General features: G+C 44.7%; 1 protein-coding gene across 2 annotated transcripts; it reads left to right on the forward strand.

The window, feature by feature from the left end:
* The first annotated feature begins 38 nt into the window (after positions 1–38).
* Xrcc6 (X-ray repair cross complementing 6) lies at positions 39–23550 on the forward strand. Of its 2 annotated transcripts, none has more exons than XM_027404102.2 (13): positions 39–160; positions 716–804; positions 1511–1623; positions 2720–2858; positions 3065–3319; positions 6963–7146; positions 8533–8719; positions 12443–12611; positions 14066–14227; positions 15045–15174; positions 19396–19496; positions 20711–20824; positions 23170–23550. In XM_027404102.2, exons 2-13 carry the CDS (start codon positions 729–731, stop codon positions 23364–23366), a joined length of 1827 nt encoding a protein of 608 aa, XP_027259903.1. In that variant the 5' UTR covers positions 39–160; positions 716–728; the 3' UTR covers positions 23367–23550. The 2 variants fall into 2 exon arrangements, with proteins under 2 accessions (XP_027259903.1, XP_027259904.1); XM_027404103.2 differs by lacking the exon at positions 39–160 and adding an exon at positions 258–277.
* Positions 23551–24765: the final 1215 nt, after the last annotated feature.

Raw genomic sequence — 24765 nt, forward strand, 5'->3', positions numbered from 1 at the left:
GGGAGAAAGTGTGGGATTGGGGATGGGCGTGTCCGCTTGACGTACAGAAGGGCGTGTTGTGCGTGCTGACGTATACGTCTTTGATTGGGAGAGAGAGCTGGAGCCCGCGTGGACGTGGTGCCCGCCTTCTGTCCCTTTGGCTCGCTCACCTGCTGCAAAGGTAAGGTTGGCTGTACTGTGAGTGTTGGGTGCGGCCTGACGTGGCCTGGCCTGTCACCTCAGTGTCGCGCGGCCCCTTGCTTCGCAGCAGAGAAGCGCCTGTCCGAAGAGACACACTGTGGGTCCTGCTCCTTTCTCCCCAGAATGTGGCATAGTGGTTGAGACTTAACTGGGCGTTCTTGGCTGAGGGGTGGGGGAGACGTGGGGGAGAAATGAAGACGAGTGTTTTCGCCGGAGCACCAAGTACCCTCCAGTCTAGTTGGCGCTGGAGATGAGGCCTTCAGAGCTGGGCCGCTCCATTATACCCCGCCCCCTACCACTAGCCACTCTGGTCCTGCAGCTTCCTTAAGAGATAGCCGGGGGATGTTGCTGCTGGAATGATCCTCATGCTCATTTCCTCAGCTCCCTGTAAGCACCACGAGCTCTCCAGGTGGCAAGAGCCGCCAATCATATTCCTCATTAGTGACACTATTTATTGTGTAGCACAATACCTGACACAGCTACTTTCCTCAGTATTTTTTTCTGTTTAAATTTGTTCATAATTTCTCTCACCTAGTGAGCAAACCAACATGTCAGGGTGGGAATCCTACTACAAAACCGAGGGTGAGGAAGAGGAAGAAGAGGAGGAGAGCCCTGACCCAGGTGGTAAGTAGCTTCATCATGTAGTGTGGTCTGTGTGGAAGACTTTTCTCTGTCTACGTTTTTTGCTGGGAGCACTTTGCTGTCTGATAGTTCTTCCTTTTCCCCCCAGATAATCTAAAATATTTACCCACCCCCTTTGGGTTTTGCAGAGCTATTCAGGTCCTATTCCAATCTGTGAACAACCCTAAATTTTTCACTAGTCACTAGTAGATTTTTCTATTAATCTCCAATCAGTTATTATGTCTGTGATAATTTGTGTCACTTTATTTACATATTTTTGGTTGTTTTAAAAATATTTTTATTGGGCTGGAGAGATGGCTCAGTGGTTAAGAGCACTGGCTGTTGTTCCAGAGGACCTGGATTCAACTCCCAGCACCCACATGGCAGCTCACAACTGTCTGTAACTCCTGTTCCAGTGGACCCAACACCCTCACACAGACATATGTGCAAGCAAAAACACCAATGTACATAAAATACAAATAAATAATTAAAAAATATTTTTATTTTATATTTATTTATTTGTTTTGGTTTTTCGAGACAGGGTTTCTCTGTATAGCCCTGGCTGTCTTGGTACTGACTGGATCTGTGTTCACTGTATAATGATTGTCAGGATGCACTTTTGCTCTGTGGGCTCTTTGTTTTGTGTGAGTGATAAGCATAATAAGTATGATGCAAAAGGTAAACTTTTATTCCATTTGTTTCCCCATAGGAGAATATAAATATTCAGGAAGAGATAGTTTGATTTTTCTGGTTGATGCCTCCAGGGCTATGTTTGACTCTCAGGGTGAAGATGAAGTTACACCTTTTGATATGAGCATCCAGGTAAGACTGCCTGGTTATTGAACTCATAAAATTGGGGATGGGCATGGTGGTGCATGCCTTGTATCCCATTACTCAAGAGGCAAGGGTAGGCAGCTCTCCAAGTTTGAGACCAGCCTGGTCTATATAGCTGGTTTCGGGACAGCCTAGGCTGCATAGTGGGACCCTATCTCAAAAAAATAAAGCAAAAAATAGGAAGAAGCCCAATTAGCAGAATGTGGGTGGGTAAGGCGCTATTTGGTAATCAGTTCAGAACCCTAGTAGCCTTTGTCTCTTGACTGACTGGCTTAAGCTTATAGTATCCACACTGGTCCCCAGCCTGTCAGGCTGTTTCTCATCCACAGGCCTCATGTGGGGTCTAGAATCTCCTTTTTGGTGAGATCATACTTAATTTGTACCCCTGCCTTAACCTCTGAGCCATCTCTCCAGCCCATAATTCTACTTTTTGAGACAGGGTTTCTTTGTGTAATATCCCTGGCTGTCCTGGAATTCATTCTATAGACCAGGCTGGCCTTGAACTCATGGAGATCCACCTGCCTCTGCCTCCCAAATGCTGGGATAGTAGTTCTGCTCTTTATGTGCTGGGTCCTGGGAATGTAGCTCAGTTGGTAGAATACATGTCTACCGTGCATAAAGTCATGCATTCAGTCGCCAGAACTTCATAAGTCCACCATGATGGGGCACTCTTTTTTTTGGGGGGGGGCGGGTTTCGAGACAGGGTTTCTCTGTATTGTTTAGGAGCCTGTCCTGGAACTAGCTCTTGTAGACCAGGCTGGTCTGGAACTCACAGAGATCTGCCTGCCTCTGCCTCCTGAGTGTTGGGAATAAAGGCATGCACCACCACCACCCAGCTATGATGGAGCACTCTTACAGCCTCCTGCCTCCACCTTCCAAGTGCTGGGGTGACAGGCATGTGCCACCACGCCTGGTTTATGTGTCACTTGGGATTGAACCTATGGCTTTGTGCAAACCAGGCAAGTACTCTCCCACCTGAGTTCCATTCCCTAGCCCCAGCTCATAAATACTAAGTGCTTGCTATACCTGGCACTTACAGAAGCTCAGTGTTAAGTAAACACTCACGGAATTTTTATATTTTCAGTGTATCCAGAGTGTGTACACCAGTAAGATCATAAGCAGCAACCGAGATCTCTTGGGAGTGGTGTTCTATGGTACCGAGAAAGACAAAAACTCAGTGAATTTCAAAAATATTTATGTCTTACAAGAGTTGGATAACCCAGGTCAGTAATTCTCAAGCATGGTTCTTTTGTGTAAGAACATCACTAAGCTGAAACAAAAGAGGAAGCAGCTTTGATCATGGCCCTGCATAGAAATTCCCTGCTGGACCTCCATGCTAGTTTTATAGTGGTTGGGTGAGGAGGCCTCTGTTAGCCTGAGATGATGGTGCTGATGGTCTTGTTTCTCTGTCCACTTTGACTCATATCAGGTGCTAAACGTGTGCTAGAGCTTGACCAGTTTAAGGGACAACAGGGAAAAAAACATTTCCAAGACACAATTGGCCATGGATCTGATTACTCCTTAAGTGAAGTGCTCTGGGTCTGTGCCAACCTCTTCAGTGACGTCCAGGTCAAGATGAGTCACAAGAGGATCATGCTCTTCACAAATGAAGATGATCCACATGGCAATGACAGTGCCAAAGCCAGCCGGGCCAGGACCAAAGCTAATGATCTCCGTGACACTGGTGGGCATTTTCCTTATCCTTTTATTTTATTATTACTTTAAAGATATTTTATGTGTATGTATTTATATGCACCATGTGCATCCAAGAGCCCATGGCGGTCAGAAAAGGCTTCACATCCCCTAGTGTGGGAGTTACAGAGAGTTGTGCACAGCCACATGGTTGCTGGAAACTGAACCCAGGTCCTCTGCAAGAGCAGCTAGTGCCTGGGGTAGTGGTGGCGTACCCCTTTAGTCCCAGCACTTGGGAGGCAGAGGCAGGTGGATCTCTGTGAGTTCAAGGCCAGCCTGGTCTACAAAGCTACACAGAGAAACCCTGTCTGGGAAAAAAAAAAGAACAGCCAGTGCTCTTAATCGATGAGACATCTCTTCAGCCTTGTTTTCTTATTTGCTTTTTTTTCTTTAATTTTATTTATTTTATGCATATGGGTCTTTTAATGTATGCATGTCTGCGCATCTGTCTCTTTCGCTTCCCCTTTTTCCCCCTGAGACAGGGTTTCTCTGTGTAGCCTTGGCTGACTTGGAAACCTGGAACTCTTGTGTAGACCAGGGTGGCCTTGAACTCAGAGATCGCCTGCCTCTGCTTCCCAAGTGCTGGGACTAAATAGATGTTTGTGTACCACTTTTGTACCTGGTTCCTGTGGAGGCCTGAAGATGGCATTGTATTCCCTGGAACTGGAGTTAGACAACTGTGAACTGCTATGTGGGTGCTGGAAGTCAAATCCAGGTCCTGTGGAAGAGCAGCCAGTGCTGCTAACTGCTGAGCCATCTCCCCAGCCCTTCTTAATTCTTTTAGATGGCTCCTAATCTATTGTCTTTATAGCTAAGATCAAGCATTGCTTTTGCCATCAAGAGACAAATAAAAGAGTAAAGTGAAACTGGGGAGACAGTAGTGCGGCCTAAATGGCCTGGCCAGCTATCTAATCTAGTAGAACATGCGTGTCTTGACCTCAGTGCTGCTCGGAATGGTAGTCATTTGAGTGTTGTTTGAAGTAGTTTAGCCACTTTCTCTAGGTCCTGATAATGGTAGTAGTCAATCTAGATTTTGTTTTGGGTTTGCCCATTTTTTGAGATATTTTTGTTATATAACCCATGCTGGACTGGAACTTGCTATGTAGCTAGGCAGGCCTCAAGCAGGCAACCCTGCCTTAGCCTCCCAAATGGTATTATTCCTGGTGTGCACTGTCATGCCTAGCCTAGGGAGGCATTTGAAGGACTCCAGCTTAGTCTGGAGAGATGTCTCAGTAGTCAAGAGCACTGGCTGGTCTTCCAGAGGACTTGGCCTCTATTGTCAGCACCCACATGGTTGCTAACAACTGTCTCCAGTTCCAGGGGATCCCATACTCTCTTCTGGCCTCTATGGGCACTGCATGCATGAAGTATAGAGATAGACATGCAAACAAAACACAGGTAACATAAGTACATCTTTTAAAAAAATGAGTAAAGAAGCGGCGCATTGGTGGCGCACGCCTTTAATCCCAGCACTCTGGAGGCAGAGGCAGGCGGATCTGTGTGAGTTCAAGGCCAGCCTGGTCTGCAGAGCAAGTTCCAGGACAGCCAGGGATGTTACACAGAGAAACCCTGTCTTGAAAAAAATCAATCAAACAAACAAGCAAAACCAAGTAAAGGATGTTTGGCTGCCCTGGAGATGCATGTCCAAAATCCTAGTGCTTTGAAGACTAAGGAAAGAGGAATATGAGTCCAGCCTGGGCTACATCTTAGCTCAAAAACAACAATCCAGCAAATGAAACCCATTTGAATTTAACTGAAACTTAGCTGCTTGAGTTGGGCACAGTGTCCATAGTGTTCCATAGTGTCATATGCTGGGGAGCCTGAGGCAGGAGAGCTGCTTAATCTAGGAGTTTCCGACTACACTGTGTTAGAGGATGCTGAGCACTACCTGTCTACTTGTTTGATAGATAGAAATTCTCTTTTCACCCAGACTGGTCTGGAAGTTGCTGAGAATAACCTTGAATTTCTGGTCCTGGCTCTGACCTCCCTCCACCACCCTTGATTGCACATATATACACACACCAAATACATATAGATGCATATGTATTTGGTTTTTCAAGACAGGGTTTCTCTGTATAGCCCTGGCTGGCCTCGAACTCACAAAGACCTACTTGCTCTGCCCCCTGAGTGCTGGGATTAAAAGCATGCACTACCACTGCCCAGCTAGCTTTTCTTTATTTTTGAAACCAAAAAAAAAAAAAAAAAAGGCTACACTATAACTCAATATGTGACCCAGTGTAGCCTCAAACTCATAGCAGTCCTCTTGCCTCAGCCTCCCAAGTGCTGGGATTATTTGCATGTCTAATGTAGACATGATTTTTCAAATGTTTCTCTTAATGGAGATAGGTCTCACTGTGTATCCCTGGCTGGCCTGGAACTTGCCATGTAGACCTAGTGACTTCTGACTTGTTAAATTTCTCCTGCCTTTGTCTCCCAAGAATTAGGATTACCCATAAACCTCACCATATCTGGCCTGACATCTCTTTTTAAAAGAAATTTAAGCCCTCCACCCCCTAAAACCAAACTTAGCTGGGTATGGCAGTGCATGTCTTTTATTCCAGCACTGGGAAGACAGAGGCAGACGGATCCCTGAATTCCAGGTCAGCTTTGACTACAGAGTGAGTTCCAGGCCAGTCAGAGCTATATGCTGAGACCCTGTCTCAAATGCCCCCACCAAATTTTAAATAAATAAATAAATAAACAAATTTTTAAAATTTGAGTTTATGCCGGGTAGTGGTGGCATACTCCTTTAACCCTAGCAATTGGGAGGCAGAGACAGGCAGATCTCTATGAGTTCAAGGCCAGCCTGGTCTAGAGAGGGAGTTCCAGGATAGCCAGGTCTACACACAGAAACCCTGTCTTAAAAAAAGAAAAAGAAAAAAAATTGCATTTACTTATTTTATGTATCTGTATGTGGGCACGTGGATGCCATTTTGTAATTTGTGGAGGGCAAAGGACATTTTTTTTTTTTAAGATTTTATTTATTTATTATGTATACAACATTCTGCTTCCATGTATATCTGCACACCAGAAGAGGGCACCGGATATGAGATCTAGTGCCCTCTTCTGGTCTGCAAGCATATATGCAGACAGAACACTGTATACATAGTAAATAAATCTTAAAAAATAAAGTCAACACCAGCACCAGATCTCAGATCTCATTACAGATGGTTGTGAGCCACCACATGGTTGCTGGGAATTGAACTCAGGACCTCTGGAAGAGCAGTCAGTGCTCTTAACCTCTAAGCCATCTCTCCAGTCCGGCAAAGAACATTTTGTAGGAGTCCGTTCTCTCCATCCAGTGTGTAGGTCCTGAGCTTTGAACTCAGGTCATCATGCTTGGTGGTATGCTCCTTTACCCAAGGAGCCATCATTCTGACTTAACAGCATCTCCTTGTAGGACATGGGAGATGGCTCAGTGGTTAAGAGTGTGTAGTGCTCTTTTTTAAAAAACCAGGTACCAATCCATCATCCTATCATTTTGCAGTGGAGCAGTATGGAGTGCTCAGAGGCAGGAGCCTTGTTTCGAGTCCCAGGCTAGCCAGGGCTGCATACTGAGAGCTGTCTGAACAGAGAACGATAATTCTCATTTGCTGTACTTTGTTGCCCCTGGTTTTGCTCTTTCTTTATATCAGGGATCTTCCTTGACTTGATGCATCTGAAGAGACGAGGGGGCTTTGACATATCCTTGTTCTACAGAGACATCATCAGCATAGCTGAGGATGAGGATCTCGGGGTTCACTTTGAGGAATCAAGCAAGCTGGAAGACCTGCTAAGGAAGGTTCGCGCCAAGGAAACCAAAAAGCGAGTACTGTCCAGGTGGGCACTCAGCCTGTTCGAGCCTCCCATGCTTCCCTAACAAATCGCAAACAGTGCATAGATTAGACTTCACTTCTGCCATACCATTCTTCTACCTGCTTTATCTAGGGATAGCATGAGCTGTGTCTTCTTTGGCCGGAGACGGTACTGTGTGTCTCCACAGTAACACAGCCTTCAGATTCCTTGATGTGTAAGTACCCTGCTGCACTCCTTAGCACCTCTTCTGATCTCATTAGATAGCAGATACCTCATTAGGTTATCTATTGTAAGGAGTAAATAAGAGACATCTAACACACACAAAAGGGCTTAACAGTTGTTACCTATTTATTTATTTTTAAGTTATATGTATGTGCAGGTATCCATGTAAGCAAGAGGCACTGGATCCCTTAGAGCTGGAGTTACAAATGGTTATGAGACACCCATTGTGGAAGCTGAGAATCGAACTCAGGTCCTCTGGAAGAACAAGTGCTCTTAACCACTGAGCCATCTCTTCAGCCCCCAGATGTTGGTTATTGTTAAAATTATATTATTATTATTATTAAAGTCAGTGAGATAGCTCACTAGGTCAAGGTGCCTGCTGCGAAGCCTGATGTCCTGGAACTAGCTCTGTAGACCAGGTTGGCCTCAAACTCAGAGATCTACCTGCTTCTGCCTCTTGAGTACTGGAATTAAAGGCATGTGACAGTACACCACATTTTATTTTATTTTGATTTCTTTTTCTTTTTTTTTTTTTAAGATTTTATTTATTATGTATACAACATTCTGCTTCCATGTATATCTGCACACCAGAAGAGGGCACCAGGTCTCATAACGGATGGTTGTGAGCCACCATGTGGTTGCTGGGAATTGAACTCAGGACCTCTGGAAGAGCAGTCAGTGCTCTTAACCTCTGAGCCATCTCTCCAGCCCTTATTTTGATTTCTTATAGCATGAGTCCAATAGTAACCAGGTTGTTAGATTACCACTTGTTTTTCCTTTTTAAGACAGGGTCTTGCTCTATTCTACGCTGGGGCTGCAGGTGTTTACTACCTTGCTTAGCTGCATTAAGTGATCCCCAATCTCTCCACTTATTTGTTTGTTTGTTTTTATGTTGTTTGTGAACAGAGTCTTGTATGTAGACCTGCCTAGCCTGGTACTTGGTGTATTCCCCTTACTTGTCTTGAACTCATGGCAATCTTTAACTGTCTTAGTCCCTCAACTGCTGGGATTGGACACTTCCCACCACACCTAGTGCTGTATTCTGTTTACAGTCTACACACTTTTGTATTCTAAGGAATTATTGGAAGGGATTAAACAAATTGATACTTGGCTGCTCTGAAAACAAAGAAAAGTACAATGTTCCTGTCCATGCTTGCTTTTTTCTCTTTTTTTTTTGTCCTCCCTCAGGTTAAGGTTTAAGCTTGGTAAAGACGTAGCACTCATGGTGGGCATCTATAACTTGATCCAGAAAGCTAACAAGCCTTTTCCAGTGAGGCTCTATCGAGAAACAAATGAACCAGTGAAAACCAAGACTAGGACTTTTAATGTAAACACGGGCAGTCTGCTCCTGCCTAGTGATACCAAACGGTCTCAGGTAGGTGGCTAACCCTCTTGACTCTTCTGTTTCAGGATTGAGAGGAGGTAGGGGCTGGAGATGGCTCAGTAGTTTAGAGAACATTTGCTGTTTTTGCATAATATCCAGGTTCCATTCCTAGCATCCAAATATGGTGGCTTACAACCATACATAACTTCAGTTCTAGGAGGTTAGACCCTTCTTCTGACCTCTGGCTGCACCAGGCATGTGCAGTGTGTATATATGTACATGCAGATAAATAAATCTTGAAAAATAATAATACCAGGATCTGGGCATGGATCTCTGTGAGTTGGAGGCCAGCCTAGTCTACAGAGTGAGTTCCTGGACAGCTAGGGCTATGAGGATACCCAGTCTTTTATGGGGGGGTGGACGGCGGGGGAGTTGGTTTTTCGAGACAGGGTTTCTCTGTGGCTTTGGAGGCTGACCTGGAACTAGCTCGGTAGACCAGGCTGGTCTCAAACTCAGAGATCCACCTGCCTCTGCCTCCCGAGTGCTAGGATTAAAGGTGTGCGCCACCAATGCCCAGCGAGAACACCCAGTCTTAAAAGAAAGAAAAAAAGAACAGGGAGGCCACACATTGAGCAGCTTAAGCAGCTAAGTCACTCTTCACCTCCATTTTTCTAGATAAGCTGTAGCAACAGGAAGCCGCTGATCTCAAAACCATGGCACATGGGTCTGTGAAGCAGAAAGCTGAATAGGTCAGGTGTTGGTGCAAACTTTGACCTTAATTGCTCAGCATACACTGCTGTAACTGTTTAAGTACAATGACAGGAAGTGCTCAGTGTTAACCCCAGGCCCTGCAGAGTTAGGGTTTGCAGGTGCAGTGGACCGTTTTTTTTTTTGTTTGTTTTTGTTTTTGTTTTTTTGTGGACTGTTTAAGGGTGAGTTTTTTCTTTTCCTTTTTCTTTTTTATAGTACTCTATAGTTTATTATAAGTTTTATATAACTTAATCTTAATAATCCACTGAAAACAACAAGGCAGGTAATAATTCTATTTTGTTTGAATGAACTGAAGTTATGAGCATTAACTCACTCATGGCGGGAGGGTCACATCGAGGAAGAGGATGTATGAGGCCTATATCTAAACCCAGTGATCTCTTTGGTTTTCAAGGGTTTCTTGGTGGTTTTATAAGTCAGTGAATACTAGTAAGAGCAACCACAGGTAATTCTGTTTTTGCTGGACTATTGAATGATGCACCTCTGTTTTTCCAAGCAGGGAAGACCATATACAGCCTCCTCTCTTCTTGTCTTTTCTCTGCTGTGTACTCTTTAGAAGGATGTGCTATTGAAAACTAAACACATTCTTTGTTATTTTGAGACAGGTTCTCACTGTGAACACCAGGCTGGCCTCAAACTCAGATTCACTTGCCTCTACCTCTCCACTGGGTAAGGTTAGGGTTAGGGTTAGGGGCTGGGGTTGGGGTTAGGGTTAGGGGCTGGGGTTGGGGTTAGGGTTAAAGGCAATTAAAGGCATACACTACCATGACTAGCCAAACACATCCTTTTTAAGTATATAAAATGTGGGAGAGGATCAGATCTTTGTGTAAGTTCAGGACCTTTCTGACTAACTAGGTATTTTTATTTAACCATTACACACACACACACACACACACACACTCACTCTCTCTCTCTCTCTCTCTCTCTCTCACACACACACACACACACACACACACACACACACACACACACACATATACACACACACTTTTGGAGCTTCGGGTCAAGCTAACAGCCTGATGGCGACTCTTGTACACAGTCTTAATGTTTGATTTGGAAAGGTACAACCTCTGCCTCTATCCCTCAACATATGGGTGACCTATTTGCTTGTAATAATATAAAGCCTTATCATTAATTAATAAAAAAAGGGGGATATGTAGTGAGCCGTTCCTGCATTCTCCATTACAATGATGGTGCCTACAGGCACCGAATGTAAATTATTTCACAGGCGCTGGGTAATTTCCATTCCTTTGATCTCTGCCTATCCCGTGGCTCATTTGGCCTGAGGAGCTGAAGCCATTCATAGGGTAACACGTCCCAGGCAGCCGCGGCCAGCCTTTATTAAGGGATGGGATTCTTGGTTCAGGGTCTCCGCTCTGGTAAGCTTATGCTCTCCCCTCTCAAGATGCATTAAAGCTTTCCTGCAGAAGGATCCGAGTGTCCTACGTGTATTTCTTGCTGGCGAGAACATATAGCGCGCGGGACAGGAGTATAAATTTAACACCAGAGGGTCTCTCCCTGCTGTTTGAAGGACAGAGATGAAACATTCTCTTTTTATTGCTTATTGAGTAGCAACCCTCTGACCACTGAGTTTCCTACATAAATCAGAAGGGCTGTTTTTTGTTTTTTGCAATAAACCCAAATTTGACTCTGCCACCACATTCTGGTATTAATCATATTCCAGGATCAAAGTTAAAATTTGCAAGTAATAGGTGTGTTTCTCTCTCTCTCTCTCTCTCTCTCTTTTCAAGATAGGGTTTCTATGTATCACCTTGGCTGCCCAGAGATCGTCTTGCCTCTGCCTCCCTGGTGCTGGGATTAAAGGCGTGCACCACCACCTGGCAGTGTGTTTCATGCTGCCTCCCCCCACACCCTGCCACCAGACCTCAATCCAGAACCTGTTGTGGGACCTCCCATCCCATAAAGTCCTGTGAGATAAGTGCTCTCCCATTGACTGAGCTATCTCTGCAGTCCTTGGTTTGTGTATCTGTCATGGATAGGGCTGGCAGCTCAGTGAATATTAAATAAGAGGGAGCATGGCCTTTGGTACCAGAAAGATCTAGATTTAAAGACCACTGTAAGCCAGGCAGTGGTGGCCCACAGCTTTAATAGAGGCACTTGGATCTGTAAGTTTGAGGACAGCCAAGGCTTTTGGGGGGGGTGAGGGTGGAGGGATGGGAAGACCACTGTAGTTGTGTTTTTGGTTTTTTGGTTTTTATTTTTCAAGACAGGGTTTCTATGTGTAGCTTTGGAGCCTTCTTGGCATTCCCTCTGTAGATCAGGCTGGCCTCGAACTCACAGAGATCCGCCTCCCAAGTGCGCCACCAATACCTAGCTAAGACCACTGTAGTTGTATAATCTGGAGTATGTTGCCCAACTTTTGGCCCTCGGTTCAGTTGTCTGTTAAACAGGCACTTCAGATCCAACTCAGGGCCTCTTAATGTCTAGGCAGGCACTGTTGAGCCATCCTTGAAGCTCCTGTTAAAAATATAGCCTTTAATACCTGTCTCCCAGGTTTGCTACAGAAGACAAGTTAGATGGCACATATAAATTACCTGGAGATCTTTAAGTAAATGCTCATGCCTGGGTTGTATGAGGAGGAGTGTGTGTGTGTGTGTATACGTAACTGTACACCATGCACTCGTATGTAGAGGCCAGAGGAGGACATTGGTTATTCTGCTCTGTCCTCTTCCTCATTCTCTTGAGACAGGGTTTCTCACCAAACCAAAGCTTATTCTTTTCTTAGCCATGTTGGCTGACAGCAAACCTCGAGATCCTCCTGTCTCTTCCCTCATCCTAACAGCGGGGTTCCAGGTATATCTGGTGTTACATGGGTGCCAGGGATGTAAACATGTCCTCACAGTTGTATAGCAAGGGCTCTTATCCACTAAGCCATCTCCCCAGACCCCACAGAACCAATTTTAACTTGCTGATGTTTGGTGGCTACATATGCATCTCTACATAGCCCTTTTATGGCCCTTGTTATTCCTATTCTTTGTCTTTTAGACCTATGGGAGTCGTCAAATTGTGCTAGAGAAAGAGGAAACAGAGGAGCTGAAGCGGTTTGATGAGCCGGGTTTGATCCTTATGGGCTTTAAGCCCTTGGTAATGCTGAAGAAGCACCACTACCTGAGGCCTTCCCTGTTTGTGTACCCAGAGGAGTCCCTGGTAAACGGTGAGTGATAGACCCATTTGTGTACCCAGAGGAGTCCCTGGTAAATGGTAGACCAAGGGAGATCCCATGACTGTCACTGGGTTTACTGAGCCATGTTTCTTAAATGGATGCTGCTTGGACACCGTGTGAGAGATGTGAATGGGGTATTTTAGAAATGTCTCATGTTCAGAAAAAAGAAAAAAGTAATGTTGTATGTTTATATTTTGGAAATGTGGACTGAGCAAAGTTAAATTTTTTCAGGAACCTCACCATACTGACATGCATTGTGAAAAATCCATGTGGGAGGGCTGTAGAATTTGAGTTTGGGTTTTTTTTTTCTTTGTTTTTATGAGCATTGCTGTTTTGACATGAGTGTCGGGTTTCCTGGAGTTACAGAGAGTTGTGAGCTGCCATGTTGCGTGCTGGGAATTAAACCTAGGTCCTCTAAAGAGCAGTCAGTGCTTTTAACCAGGCCAAAATTTGAGTTGCTGGGATTTTTGTTGTTGTTGTTCTTTGTTTTAAAGATTTATTTATTTATTATGTACAGTGTTCTGCCTGCAAGTATACCTGCAGGCCAGACATGGGCACCAGATCACATTACAGATGGTTGTGAGCCACCATGTAGTTGCTGGGAATTGAACTCAGGTCCTCTGGAAGAGCAGCCAGTGCTCTTAACTACTGAGCCATCTCTCCAGCCCCCCCCCTCCCTCCCTGCGTGTGCGTGTGCGTGTGTGTGTGTGTGTGTGTGTGTGTGTGTGTTCAAGACAGAGTTTCTCTATGTAACAGTCACTTTTTAGACCAGGCTGGCCTCAAACTCAAAGAGATTCACCTGCCTCTACCTCCTAGTGGTGGAATTAAAGGCGTGTGCCACCACCACCTGGCTAGAGTTTTTTTTTTTTAAAGCTTTCATCCTATATAATTATAAGAGGGACCAAATAATAGAGCCAAAACCAAACACAGCAAATTCCTCTGCTTTAACTCTGGGCAATTCAAGTTGATGTGACCTTTGCCTTGTCTGTACTTGTGCACTTTACAAGGAGCTCTCCCCATATCTGACTGGTTTCTGGTAGTGCTGGAAGCTCATGCCATTAGCCTAACAATAGTGCAAGGGGATGACAATGATTCATACTCCCAAAGGGAGTATTTGAGCCCCCCAAACTTGGTTGCTTTTTTTTCTCTTTCTCTTCCCCTTCTACCCCTACTTTCCCTCAGCTCTGGTTCTTCACTGAGGTATTATGGCCCTTTAAAGAAAATGAACAAAACTGTATGCCTGAGTGTGTTGGCACACTCCTTTAATGCCTTTAATCCCAGCACTTGGGAGGCAGAGGCAGGTGAATCTCTGAGTTCCAGGACAGCCTCCAAAGCTACACAGAGAAACCCTGTCTCGAAAAACAAGCAAAACAGACTATGTGTATGCTAGGATGAGAGGGAAAGGAGAGTGCTTGGGATGCAGGCCTGTGACATTTGTTTTCTAGGGAGCTCAACCTTGTTCAGTGCTCTGCTCACCAAGTGTCTGGAGAAGGAGGTCATGGCAGTGTGTAGATACACATCCCGAAAGAACGTGCCCCCTTATTTTGTGGCTTTGGTGCCACAGGAAGAGGAACTGGATGATCAGAATATTCAGGTGACGCCAGCAGGTAGGTGGCAGAAAGTTCCAGGCTCTTGAGCCTTGCATGTGTTTTGGAGTCCCTTTGGGGGTCTGAAGCGCCAGAGTCCCCAAGAATCAGTCTGGGGAAATACGTAATTTTAAGGTTTTGTAGATGGATGGTGATACCCTGACAGGCAAGGCCACCATAGGTGGCGAGCAGTGTGCACAGTCACAGGATTGTCAGGCTCCAGAATTGTTGCCATCGTGACTGTTTGCACACTTCTGATGCAAGATTCAGGCCCTCTGTTGATACTTTTCTTTACTGAACGTCTCTTGCCAAGCAGTGTGTCGTCGTGTAGGCGACATGGATAGTTTGAAGTCAGGCTTACTTCTATCTTTTTAGCCCAGGCTGACCTTAAACTTGTGTTCCTGCTGCCCCAGCACCTTGAGTGTTGTTATTACAAGCATGCACCACCATACCCAACTGTGACTTTGTCTTATGGTGTACATGTGAGAGCTCACTTTCTTTTGGACCATCTCTGCCACTTGTCAGCTATCCATCTTGGGGACAGCTGGCTCTGGATTGTCTTAAATTAATAATGATAATGATAATAAAAGCTAGACACTGGGACCAACTGTTGTTGCCTGGCTGTTGCTCCCCATTGGGGCACCCCTTCTCTGGCGCGTTTCCCATGTATCCCCAAAGTTGGTTAGATTGACTTCCACAGGGGTCCCTGGTAAAGGAGAAACTGGATTTGTTACTCCCATCTACAGCATCACAGGACACAGAGGGGTAAATTTGGGACTCAGAGAAAAACAGCTGCATCACTAAGTCAAACCTCAGGAGACCTGTCTCCCTTCCTCAGGCTTCCAGCTTGTCTTCCTCCCCTATGCTGATGACAAGCGGAAGGTGCCCTTTACTGAGAAAGTGATGGCCAACCCCGAGCAGATAGACAAGATGAAAGCTATTGTTCATAAGCTTCGCTTTACATACAGGTGAGTGCTGGGGGCATCCTTGGGCTTTCTTCTGGAGCTGTCTCCTGACTTGGGCAGTGTTAGAAATACAAGTTAGACACAGACTAAGAGGATGTGGTTCTTGTCAGTTAGTCAAAAACAAGAGATTACTTGTCACCAAGAACTTAAAAAGTACATGGGCCTGGCAGTGGTGGCTCACGCCTTTAATCGCAGCACTCAGGAGGTAGAGGCAGGTGGATTTTATGAGTTGGAGGACAGCCAGGATTATACAGAGAAACCCTGACTTGAAAAACAAAACAAAACAAAATAGAGAATGGAAGCTCTACTTATCTTGAGTCTCAGACTGCTGGGAGACCTAAAAAGTCAGATGAGAAGCCATGAGAAGTCATGTGTGGTATATGTACCTGTAATCCTAGTACTTACCCACTGAGCCATCTCTCCAGCCCAAGATTATTTTTATATGTATGTTTAGCCTGTGCGCGAGTGTGTGCGTGTGCATGTACACCATGTCCATGGCTAGTGCTCAAGGCATCCTTTAAAGCCAGTTTGAAATGCCATATAGGTGCTGGGAACTGAACCCTGGTTCTGTATGGGGTTAGCAAGTGCTCTCAATCGCTGATCTCTCTCTCCAGCCCCCAAGTAACTTTTTTTGTTGTTGTTGTTAGGTTTTTTGAGACAGGGTTTCTCTATGTAGCCCTGGTTGTCCTGGAACTCAGAGACTAGCCAGCCTCTGCCTCCTGAGTGCTGGTATTAAAGGCGTGCGCCTACACCCAGTTCTCAAGTCACTTTTTATAAACTGAAAAGAGAACATCTTTTAAAGCCTACACAGTGTGACTATAGACATATTTATCACACACACACCGTCTTTGTTTTGTCAGTGTGCATTTTCTGTAAGACATTTACCTACTTAACAGATTGTCAGTGCCCTGTAGAGAAACCGTGGGATGCCCTCCTGCACTTGTCATTGTGCACAGCTGCAGTGTGAAACCTGATTAGCAGCTGCCCCTCCTAGCCCTTGGCCTCCACCACTCTGAGTTCCAAAGAATTTTATTTGAATTGTGTAGGTGTTTTATCTGAAAGTATGTTTGTGCATCATATGTGGGCAATCCATGAGGTCAGAAGAGGGCATAGGATTCCCTGAAATGAGTTACAGATGGTTGTGAGCAGCCATGTGGGTGCTGGGAATCAAATCCAGGAACTCTGGAAGAGTGGCTAGATCTATACCACTGAGACATCTCTCCAGCTCCTTCCTTTTTTTTTTCCAAAGGCTGACTAATAAATTTTAATATACTTAATATAAATATATAATATACTATGTTTGTAGTCAGTTGGATTTTTCTTTGGGCTTCCAGCTTATAAATAACATCATGGAAACTTATTATGAAAGCTTGGCCTTAGCTTAGTCTTGTTTTTAACTAGATGTCAAAACTTAAATTAATCCATTTCTGCATTCTGTCACATACTTTCCATCCTGGTTCCTCCATGTCTCCTCATGTCTCTCTTGTGCACCTAGATTCCTCCTCCTACTTCCTTTCTCTGCTCAGAAGTACCACCTATCTCTCCTGTGTAGCTATTGGTCAGAGGACAACTTATGAATTGGGTCTCTCTTTCTGTCATGTGGGTCCTGGGAATTAAACTCAAGCCTCAGGTTTGGTGGCAAGCACCTTTGTCTACTGAATTATTCTACCAGACTTGTATTTTAATTTTTTTTGCATTTTTATTTATTGTGTGTGTAAGTAATGTATATGGATGAGGGCAGGACAACTTTTGGGAGTCGGTTGTCCTCCAGTGCAGCAAGCCAAATAAGCCACCTCTTACCCACTGGGCCACCTCACTGGCTTTTTAGCTGTAATATTTGAGGAACCTCCATACAATTTCCCATAGTTCCCACCCATTTTGTATTCTCATCTAAAGTGTACAAAGGTTCCAATTTCGCCCCATCCCTACACTTCTTGTCTTGTTTTTGTTTTTAAAGACAGTATCTTGCTGGGCGTTGGTGGCACACGCCTTTAATCCCAGCACTCAGGAGGCAGAGGCAGGCAGATCTCTGTGAGTTTGAGGCCAGCCTGGTCTCCAGAGCGAGTGCCAGGATAGGCTCCAAAGCTACACAGAGAAACCCTGTCTCGAAAAAACAAAAACAAAAAAACCAGACAGTATCTTATTACTGTGGTGCACACCTATAGTTCCCAGAACTCTGAAGATGGAGGCAGGAGGATTAAGAGTTAGAGGTTATCCTTGAGTTCAGGGCTTCCTTTGGGAACCATGAGATCTTTTTGAAGATGGAGGAGACTGCCTGGCTTGTCTTCACACATATGGTTTACTGACTGTCTCCTGAATATTGGCCTCAAGCTTACTATGTAGCTAGGAGGAACTTGAACTTCTGATCCTGCCTTCTCCTCCCCAGTGCTGGGATTACAAGCAAGTGCCACCATGCTTGGTTTATTTGCTGTTTGGAATTGAACCCAGGGCTTTATGCTTACTAGTCAAACACTCTCTCAGTTGAGCTGCATCCTCAGCCACTGTCTTGTAGTTTTTGAGAGATGTGAGGTGATATTTCATTGCAGCATTATTTGTATTTCCCTAACGGTAACAACAGCTGAACAGCTCTTACGTACTTCTTGGCCATTTGTATGTCTTCTTAGGAGACATGCTTATCAAGATCTTAATTGTTTTGTTAAGATTTTGAAACACTGTCTTGCTATTTAGCCCAGAGTGGCCTGGGTGTTGGAATTAGTGGCATACATCACCAGGCTTGGCTTGTACTCCATTTTAAAGTCAGTTAAGTCTTTTTTTTTTTCCTTTTGCCATCAAGTTAGAGTTTTTCACATTCTTTTGTTACTTCTACTTCTGTGCAAATGATACCTTTCATTGGCTGTGTGGCACACATCTGTAATCCCCACACTTGGGAAAGTGGAGGCAGGGGTATGAGGAGTTCAAGGTCATCTATACTACAGAATAAGTTTGAGGCCAGCTTTGAATATATGAAACCCTGTCTCAAAAAAAAAAAAAAAAAAAAAAAAAAACCAACAACAACACAACCCAAAAACCAAAATGATGTCTTTCTCTTTCAGCTACAACTTCCTGGTATAGTGCTTTCCTAGGAAATGGGAACACTAAAAATATACCATGTAGGATTGGGGATGCATTTCCTAGCATGTGCAAGGCTCTGGGTTTAATCTCAGGCACATGTCCCACACAAACACACACAGCAAAAACAAACATGTACCATATGTTAGACAGTGTTCTATGTACAATGCCAAGATTATGTCTTTTTTTTTTTCCGAGACAGGGTTTCTCTGTGGCTTTGGAGGCCATCCTGGAACTAGCTCTTGTAGACCAGGCCGGCCTCAAACTCACAGAGATCCGCCTGCCTCTGCCTCCCAAGTGCTGAGATTAAAGGCGTGCACCACCATCGCCCCTGCCTTATAACAATTATTTTTGTTAATATTTGGTGCTTGATTGAATCTGGGGTCCCCAGCATGTGAGGCAAGTCCTCTACACTTAATTATACCTCAGTTCTTTCTTTTATTCTCCATAAGAAATCTGAAAGGGGATACTAAAGATGGATCAATAGTTAAGAGCCATCTACTGCTCTTGCAGAGAACTGGAATTTGATTCCCAGCACCTATGCCAGGTAGCTCACAACCACCTGTAAGTCCAGTGCTAAGGGATATGACACTTTTAACCTCTGTAGGCTCCGCTGATATCTATAGACACCTATACTCATATGTGTGTGCATGCATACACACACACACACACAAGTCTGAAAGAACCTTGAAAGGTTGGGTTTGTGCCCATTTTGCAAATGAAACAAGCTATAGGCCAGAAGGCCTCCTTTTCAGTCTCATGCAACTAGAAAAGCTTAGAGACCAGAGACCAGAGACCAGGCTTCAGCTCCACGTGTGTGGCTCTGGCTTCAAATGCTTGACTCCTGTGCTGCTCTGTACACAGAAAACACATTCGATTTTCTACCTCTCTATCTAGCTGTCCTTTGTTTTTTCTCTTTATTCATTCTGTTTTCTCTATTCTCGTCTTGGCTTGAAGAGGCAAGTGGCCAGATTTGCTTTACAGTTAATGTCCCAGAATCCATTAATAAATTGAGAACTGGAGAGAGAGATGTTGATTTCTGAGGTCTCCATTCACTTGTGGTCTTTTTCTCTACTGATCTTAGACCTATACTATCTTTGCTGGATATTTAGTTTTCTTCCTGGAAATGCTTATGTTTTGATGTTGTCTTAACAGGAGTGACAGTTTTGAGAATCCAGTGCTGCAGCAGCACTTCCGGAACCTGGAGGCCCTTGCTTTGGATATGATGGAGTCTGAGCAAGTGGTAGATCTGACACGTAAGAAATGTGGACTGAGCTGAGAAGGCCTTTTGTTGTTTGTTGGTGCTGGGGATTGAATCAGTGGGGCTCACACACTGTGGGGAGGCAGCCGTCCACCTTGTTTGGTGAGCTACAGCCTTAGCTGAGAACTTTTCTTTAAATTCAAATTTGAGGGCTGGGCCTGTCTCAACTCCAAGTGGTGCTGGTGTGTGTGTGTGTGCTAGGGGAACCCCAAAGGAAAATTGCTTTTGCTTTTGACTTTGGGCCATTCATCTGAAGTGTTTTTCTAGCCGTCTCCAAACCTCCTATCTAGACTGCCCCTGAGAAAGGTTTTCTAGGTCACCTTAGACTTCCTGGAACAGATTTGGCTAGCTCTGCAGTGACAGGAGGAAGTCTCCTGAGACCTGACTCTGAACTAATTAGGCCACTCCATGTTTGTGTGGGTGAAAGTGAAGGCTGATAACATTCACTAAGGCCTACAGTGAGGCAGGCACACTACCATAGTTCTGACACAGGGCCACTGCTGCTCTTACTCTGTAGAGAAGGGGATGGTTTCCCAGCGAGTCAGGAATGGGTACTTAGAAAATCCTGAATTCTGCCCTTGCCCTGAACCACTGTGCTTACTGCTTTTCTGAGGCCAGGTGTCTTGGGCCTTGCTAGTAGACCCCTTCTTGATGGGGTTTATGAGAACACAGACTGTGACAGGGAGATTAATAGACACTGAAAACAGATTGGATTTAATGAAGGTCTTTATAACAGTTAAAAGGACCAGAACAATTTAGTTTGGCCTGCTTAGCATCCTAGTTATCCACAGCTTCTTACACCAGACAAAACAGCTGTTATATTAAAAGTAGGCATGATTGTGGGGACTGTCTAGCCCGGTGTAGCAGAAGACAATCAACCCTTAAGTTTGCGATCGTGAGGAAGGACTACTTCCATATCCTCAGTTCCCTTGAAGCACGCAAGTTGTGTGTAGATATATGTAAGTACTATGCCATTTAAATGTGGAACTAGCATTTTCCAAGACTTGGGAATGTAAGGAGGTTTTAGAACAGTCCCTCAATCTGAGGACGCTGGAAGGGTTCTTTCCATGTGTTCATGGCCAGCTGCCTTGTATCCAGTCCTTCCCCCACTGACTCAGTGCTCTCTCATGTTCCCCACAGAACTAGAACTGGACAGGTCACTAGGATGTATGTGACTTACCTGACCACTGTGTTGTTTTGAATTTTTAGTGCCCAAGGCTGAAGCCATAAAGAAAAGACTGGGCTCCCTGGCTGATGAGTTTAAAGAGCTTGTCTACCCCCCTGGGTATAATCCTGAGGGAAAAGCTACCAAGAGAAAACAAGGTGAGGGGCAGGGTCTAGGTGTACAGCATATTCCTTTAAAAAGGACCTCAAGGTCGTAATGGTCTTACCATAGAGATAACTTATTTCCTTACTTTTAATTTTTTGAGGGGTGTCGAGTATACTGGGGGTCAAAGTAAGTACTGTACTTTGAGCTACATGCCAGCCTTTTCAGAAATTGGTATACATGGGGCAGTGGGGCGAAGTGTTAGAATACGTGCCTGGAAATTTCTATACAAATCTGCATAGTTCAGCACAAAGGGAGTGCTTATATTGTTTCTCTCTCTCTCTCTCTCTCTCTCTCTCTCTCTCTCTCTCTCTCTCTCTCTCTTTCTCTCTCTCTCTCTCTCTGTGTGTGTGTGTGTGTGAGAGAGAGAGAGAGAGAGAGAGAGAGAATGTGTTGGGGGCGGAGTATGGGCACATGTGTGCCATGGTGCAGTATAGAGCTCACAGGCCAACTATGGAGTCAGTTCTCTTCTTTCATCTTTATGCCAGAATCAATCAGGTTTACTTGGCAAATACTCAGATCTGATGAGCTATTCACAAGCCCTCTACCTTGTCAAAGCTTTTTTAAAGATTCATTTTATTACTTTATGGGTATGAGTGTTTTGCCCTCATGCATGTATGTACACCAGCTACATATCTGGTGCCTGCAGAGGTCAGAAGAGTGTATCAGATCTCTTGGAACTGGAGTTACAGGTGGTCAGGAGCCACCATGTAGGCTCTGGGAACCAAACCCTAGTCTTGACCCTTAAGTGTTCTTGACCCTTAAGCCATGTCCAGCCCCTCTACCTTATTTTTAAGAACTAGGCTGATGAGATGGCTCAGCCAGTGGCCATTTGCCCTGTGCGAGCCTAGTAACCTGAGTTCTCTCCCTGGAACCCCAATAAAGGTGGGGTAGAGAACTGATTCTACAAAATTGTTCTCTTACATCCACACACATACATCATACACATAATAGGAATATTTTTAGTTAGGCTGCAGAGTACTTAGAGCAGGCCAGGGGTTAGGTGCCCTTGCTTGTTTATTTAATGAGACCTCTTATTAATGGACAGTCTACAGTGAACAATTTATGTATTTGTTTGAGCAGCTCAATAGGGCAATTGTTAGCAGCAGAGTTGCTGGAAGACATTAAAGATCTGGGGTTTGGAGCAAAAGCTAAGTGGATCAGGGTGCTTGCTAGGCAAGTATGAGGACTTGAGTTTGGATCCCCAGCCTCCATGTCAAAACCTAAGCATGGCCACACTAGCTTATAATCCCAGTATGGGGGCAGATAGGGAATGAGAGATCCCACATCAAGGCAATAAGGTGGAGAGTCATAGATGAGGACACCCAACGTTTTCCTCTGGCCTCTGCAAAGACATGCACCTGTATACACGAGTACACACACACAAATCTGGTAAGAATTGCATCAAAAGTTGGGTGTGGTGGCAGAGGCCCATAGTCCCAGTACTCAGAAATCTGACAGGACAACCTGGGGTATATAGCCTCCAAAAAAAGTGACATTTATACCTCATCTAGGAAGAAATGGGTGTGTTTTTGTATGCTCTTTAGTTTTGCTTTGAGACAAGGTCTTTGTAGCTCAAGCTGACCCTCAAGTCAGGAAGCCCTGACTTATCCTCCTGGTTGCTGGGATTATAGGCATGGATCACCACACTGCCTTTTATGCTCTGAACAATCTTGTACTTTACACCCATTATCTAAATTTTCTAAAATTTGTGTTCTATTTGGGTGTCTTGTCTGCACATCTGTACACCAGAAGAGAGCATCAGATCCCATGGGACTACAGATATAGACAGTTGTGAGCTGCCATGTGGGTGCTGGGAATTGAACTCAGGCCCTCTGAAGGAACAGCCAGTGCTCCTGATGAGCCATCTCTCCAGCCTCTAATTATCTAAATTTCTACTAAGAAAATGACAAAGAGAATGTATGTTCTGTTTTGATGTGTGGGTCTGTAGTCGAGAGGGTAGTCTCAGTGCCCCTCTCCCCCTTATCTGTTCCTGGCATTGACCATTTTGCTTCAGAACACTCATGCCCTAGAAGATGCTGTCAGACCATGTCAGACAGTTTACCAATGAATCTGTCACTTGCCCTGTTTTTATTGCCTGGTGCCTCAGTACTTAAATGTTTTTTTCTTACACCTTGGATTTTTCTGGCATTTAAGCATGCTAGGCAAGCATTCCATTGCTATGCTGTATTTCCAGCTCTTGTAAATTATTGTAAAAGAAAAAGAGATAGGCTCACACAGAATGGGCAACTGTTTTAGGTAAGCAGAAGAGTCCTGTGTCATGTAGCTGGGTTAACACTGAAAGAATTTCTAGGTTGTTCCTTTCCTGCCTTTTCTCTAGATGATGAAGGTTCTGCAAGTAAAAAGCCCAAGGTAGAGTTATCAGAAGAAGAGCTGAAGGCCCATTTTGCCAAGGGCACACTGGGCAAGCTAACTGTGCCTACACTAAAGGAGGTCTGTAAGGCCTATGGGCTTAAGAGTGGACCGAAGAAGCAGGAACTGCTAGATGCTCTCACCAGACACTTCCAGAAGAACTGACTGAAGGTCACACCCCAGCTACTTCCCACACTGCAGCCAGACCACCTACTTATGTTCTCACCAAGTTAGCAGGTGTTTCTTAGCTACAAAGAGTTGCCTGACAGAAATGCAAAGGACTTGCTTCATGGAGACTGTAGCCCTCCCACTTTGTTGTGCCTTATATGAATAAACAGCTCTAATGTTATAATGTGCACTGTTCAGTATGAATGGGTAAGTAGCTGCCTCTAATGCAATTGGCTCTTAGCTTGATTTTCTCCCCTATGGAAGTGTATATCAAAGTGCAAACAAACATCTTAGAGGAGATTGGGGAAGAGTGTATGGATAAATGGTCATACAGGTACTTCTGAGTGACAAGCTTTATCAAGATTGTATTTCCATATGCCCTCCCAACCTGTTTGCTTTAAATGTATGATTCGGGGCTGGAGAGATAGCTCAGCAGTTAAGGGTATTTATTGCTCTTGCAGAAGACCCAGGTTTGTTTCCCAGCACCCACATAAGTGGTTCACAACCATCTCTACTTCTAGTGGATCCAATACCCTCTTCTGACCTCCATGGGCACTGAGCATGCACATGGTGAACGTCACACATGCAAGCAAAACACAAATTAGATTAGGTCAGATTCCTTTTGGATTCTGGTTAGCAAAAGAACTTACAAAGAGCACTCCCTGAAACCTCAATCCACAAATATCCCGTTTCTTGGGATGATGACTGATTGACCTAGGGAGGTAAACAGGCCCTTAGCAGATGGGTCTCAGGTGCCTTTGTTTTCAAGTGTGCTGGGAATACTGGCCCAGCAAGGCCAAGAGAAAAATGAACATAATTTGTCCTCATTCATCTGACTTCTATGGTAGTTATTTGCAGTGGGAAGATTTCTTAAGCTAAAAGTATTGTTTGCGACACAGGGGTAAAGCACAAGTGGCAGGAGAGGTGCTCGTGACTCAGTTTCCACATGAGCCTGACTGATTGCCAATAGTGGTTTTCAGCTGCGGGCGATTTTGTTCCCAGGGCACATTTGATTAATGTAGACTCATTTCTGAAGGGAGTGAAGGTGGAATGCTACTGCCATCTAGTGTGCAGAGGCCTGCAAGGCTGCCCTACAAATGGGTCCTTGCACATCAACCAACTTGTTAGTTGTATTAGGAGATCCTATTCTAGACTGGTAACACCTTCAGTGTGAGTCTGTACAAGAGAATTTCGAATTACCAGGCCAGAAACTTGTGTGGTGGGTAATAGCTTTACATAGCCTATTTAAAAAAAAAAAAAAAAAAAGCTGGGCTTTGGTGGTGCACGCCTTTAATCCCAGCACTCAGGAGGCAGACAGGTGGATCTCTCTGAGTTCGAGGCCAGGCGAGCTGGTTCCAGGACACGCTCCAAAACAATACAGAGAAACCCTGTCTTG

Source organism: Cricetulus griseus, chromosome 2, assembly GCF_003668045.3.
Source record: "Cricetulus griseus strain 17A/GY chromosome 2, alternate assembly CriGri-PICRH-1.0, whole genome shotgun sequence".
Classification (NCBI taxonomy): domain Eukaryota; kingdom Metazoa; phylum Chordata; class Mammalia; order Rodentia; family Cricetidae; genus Cricetulus; species Cricetulus griseus.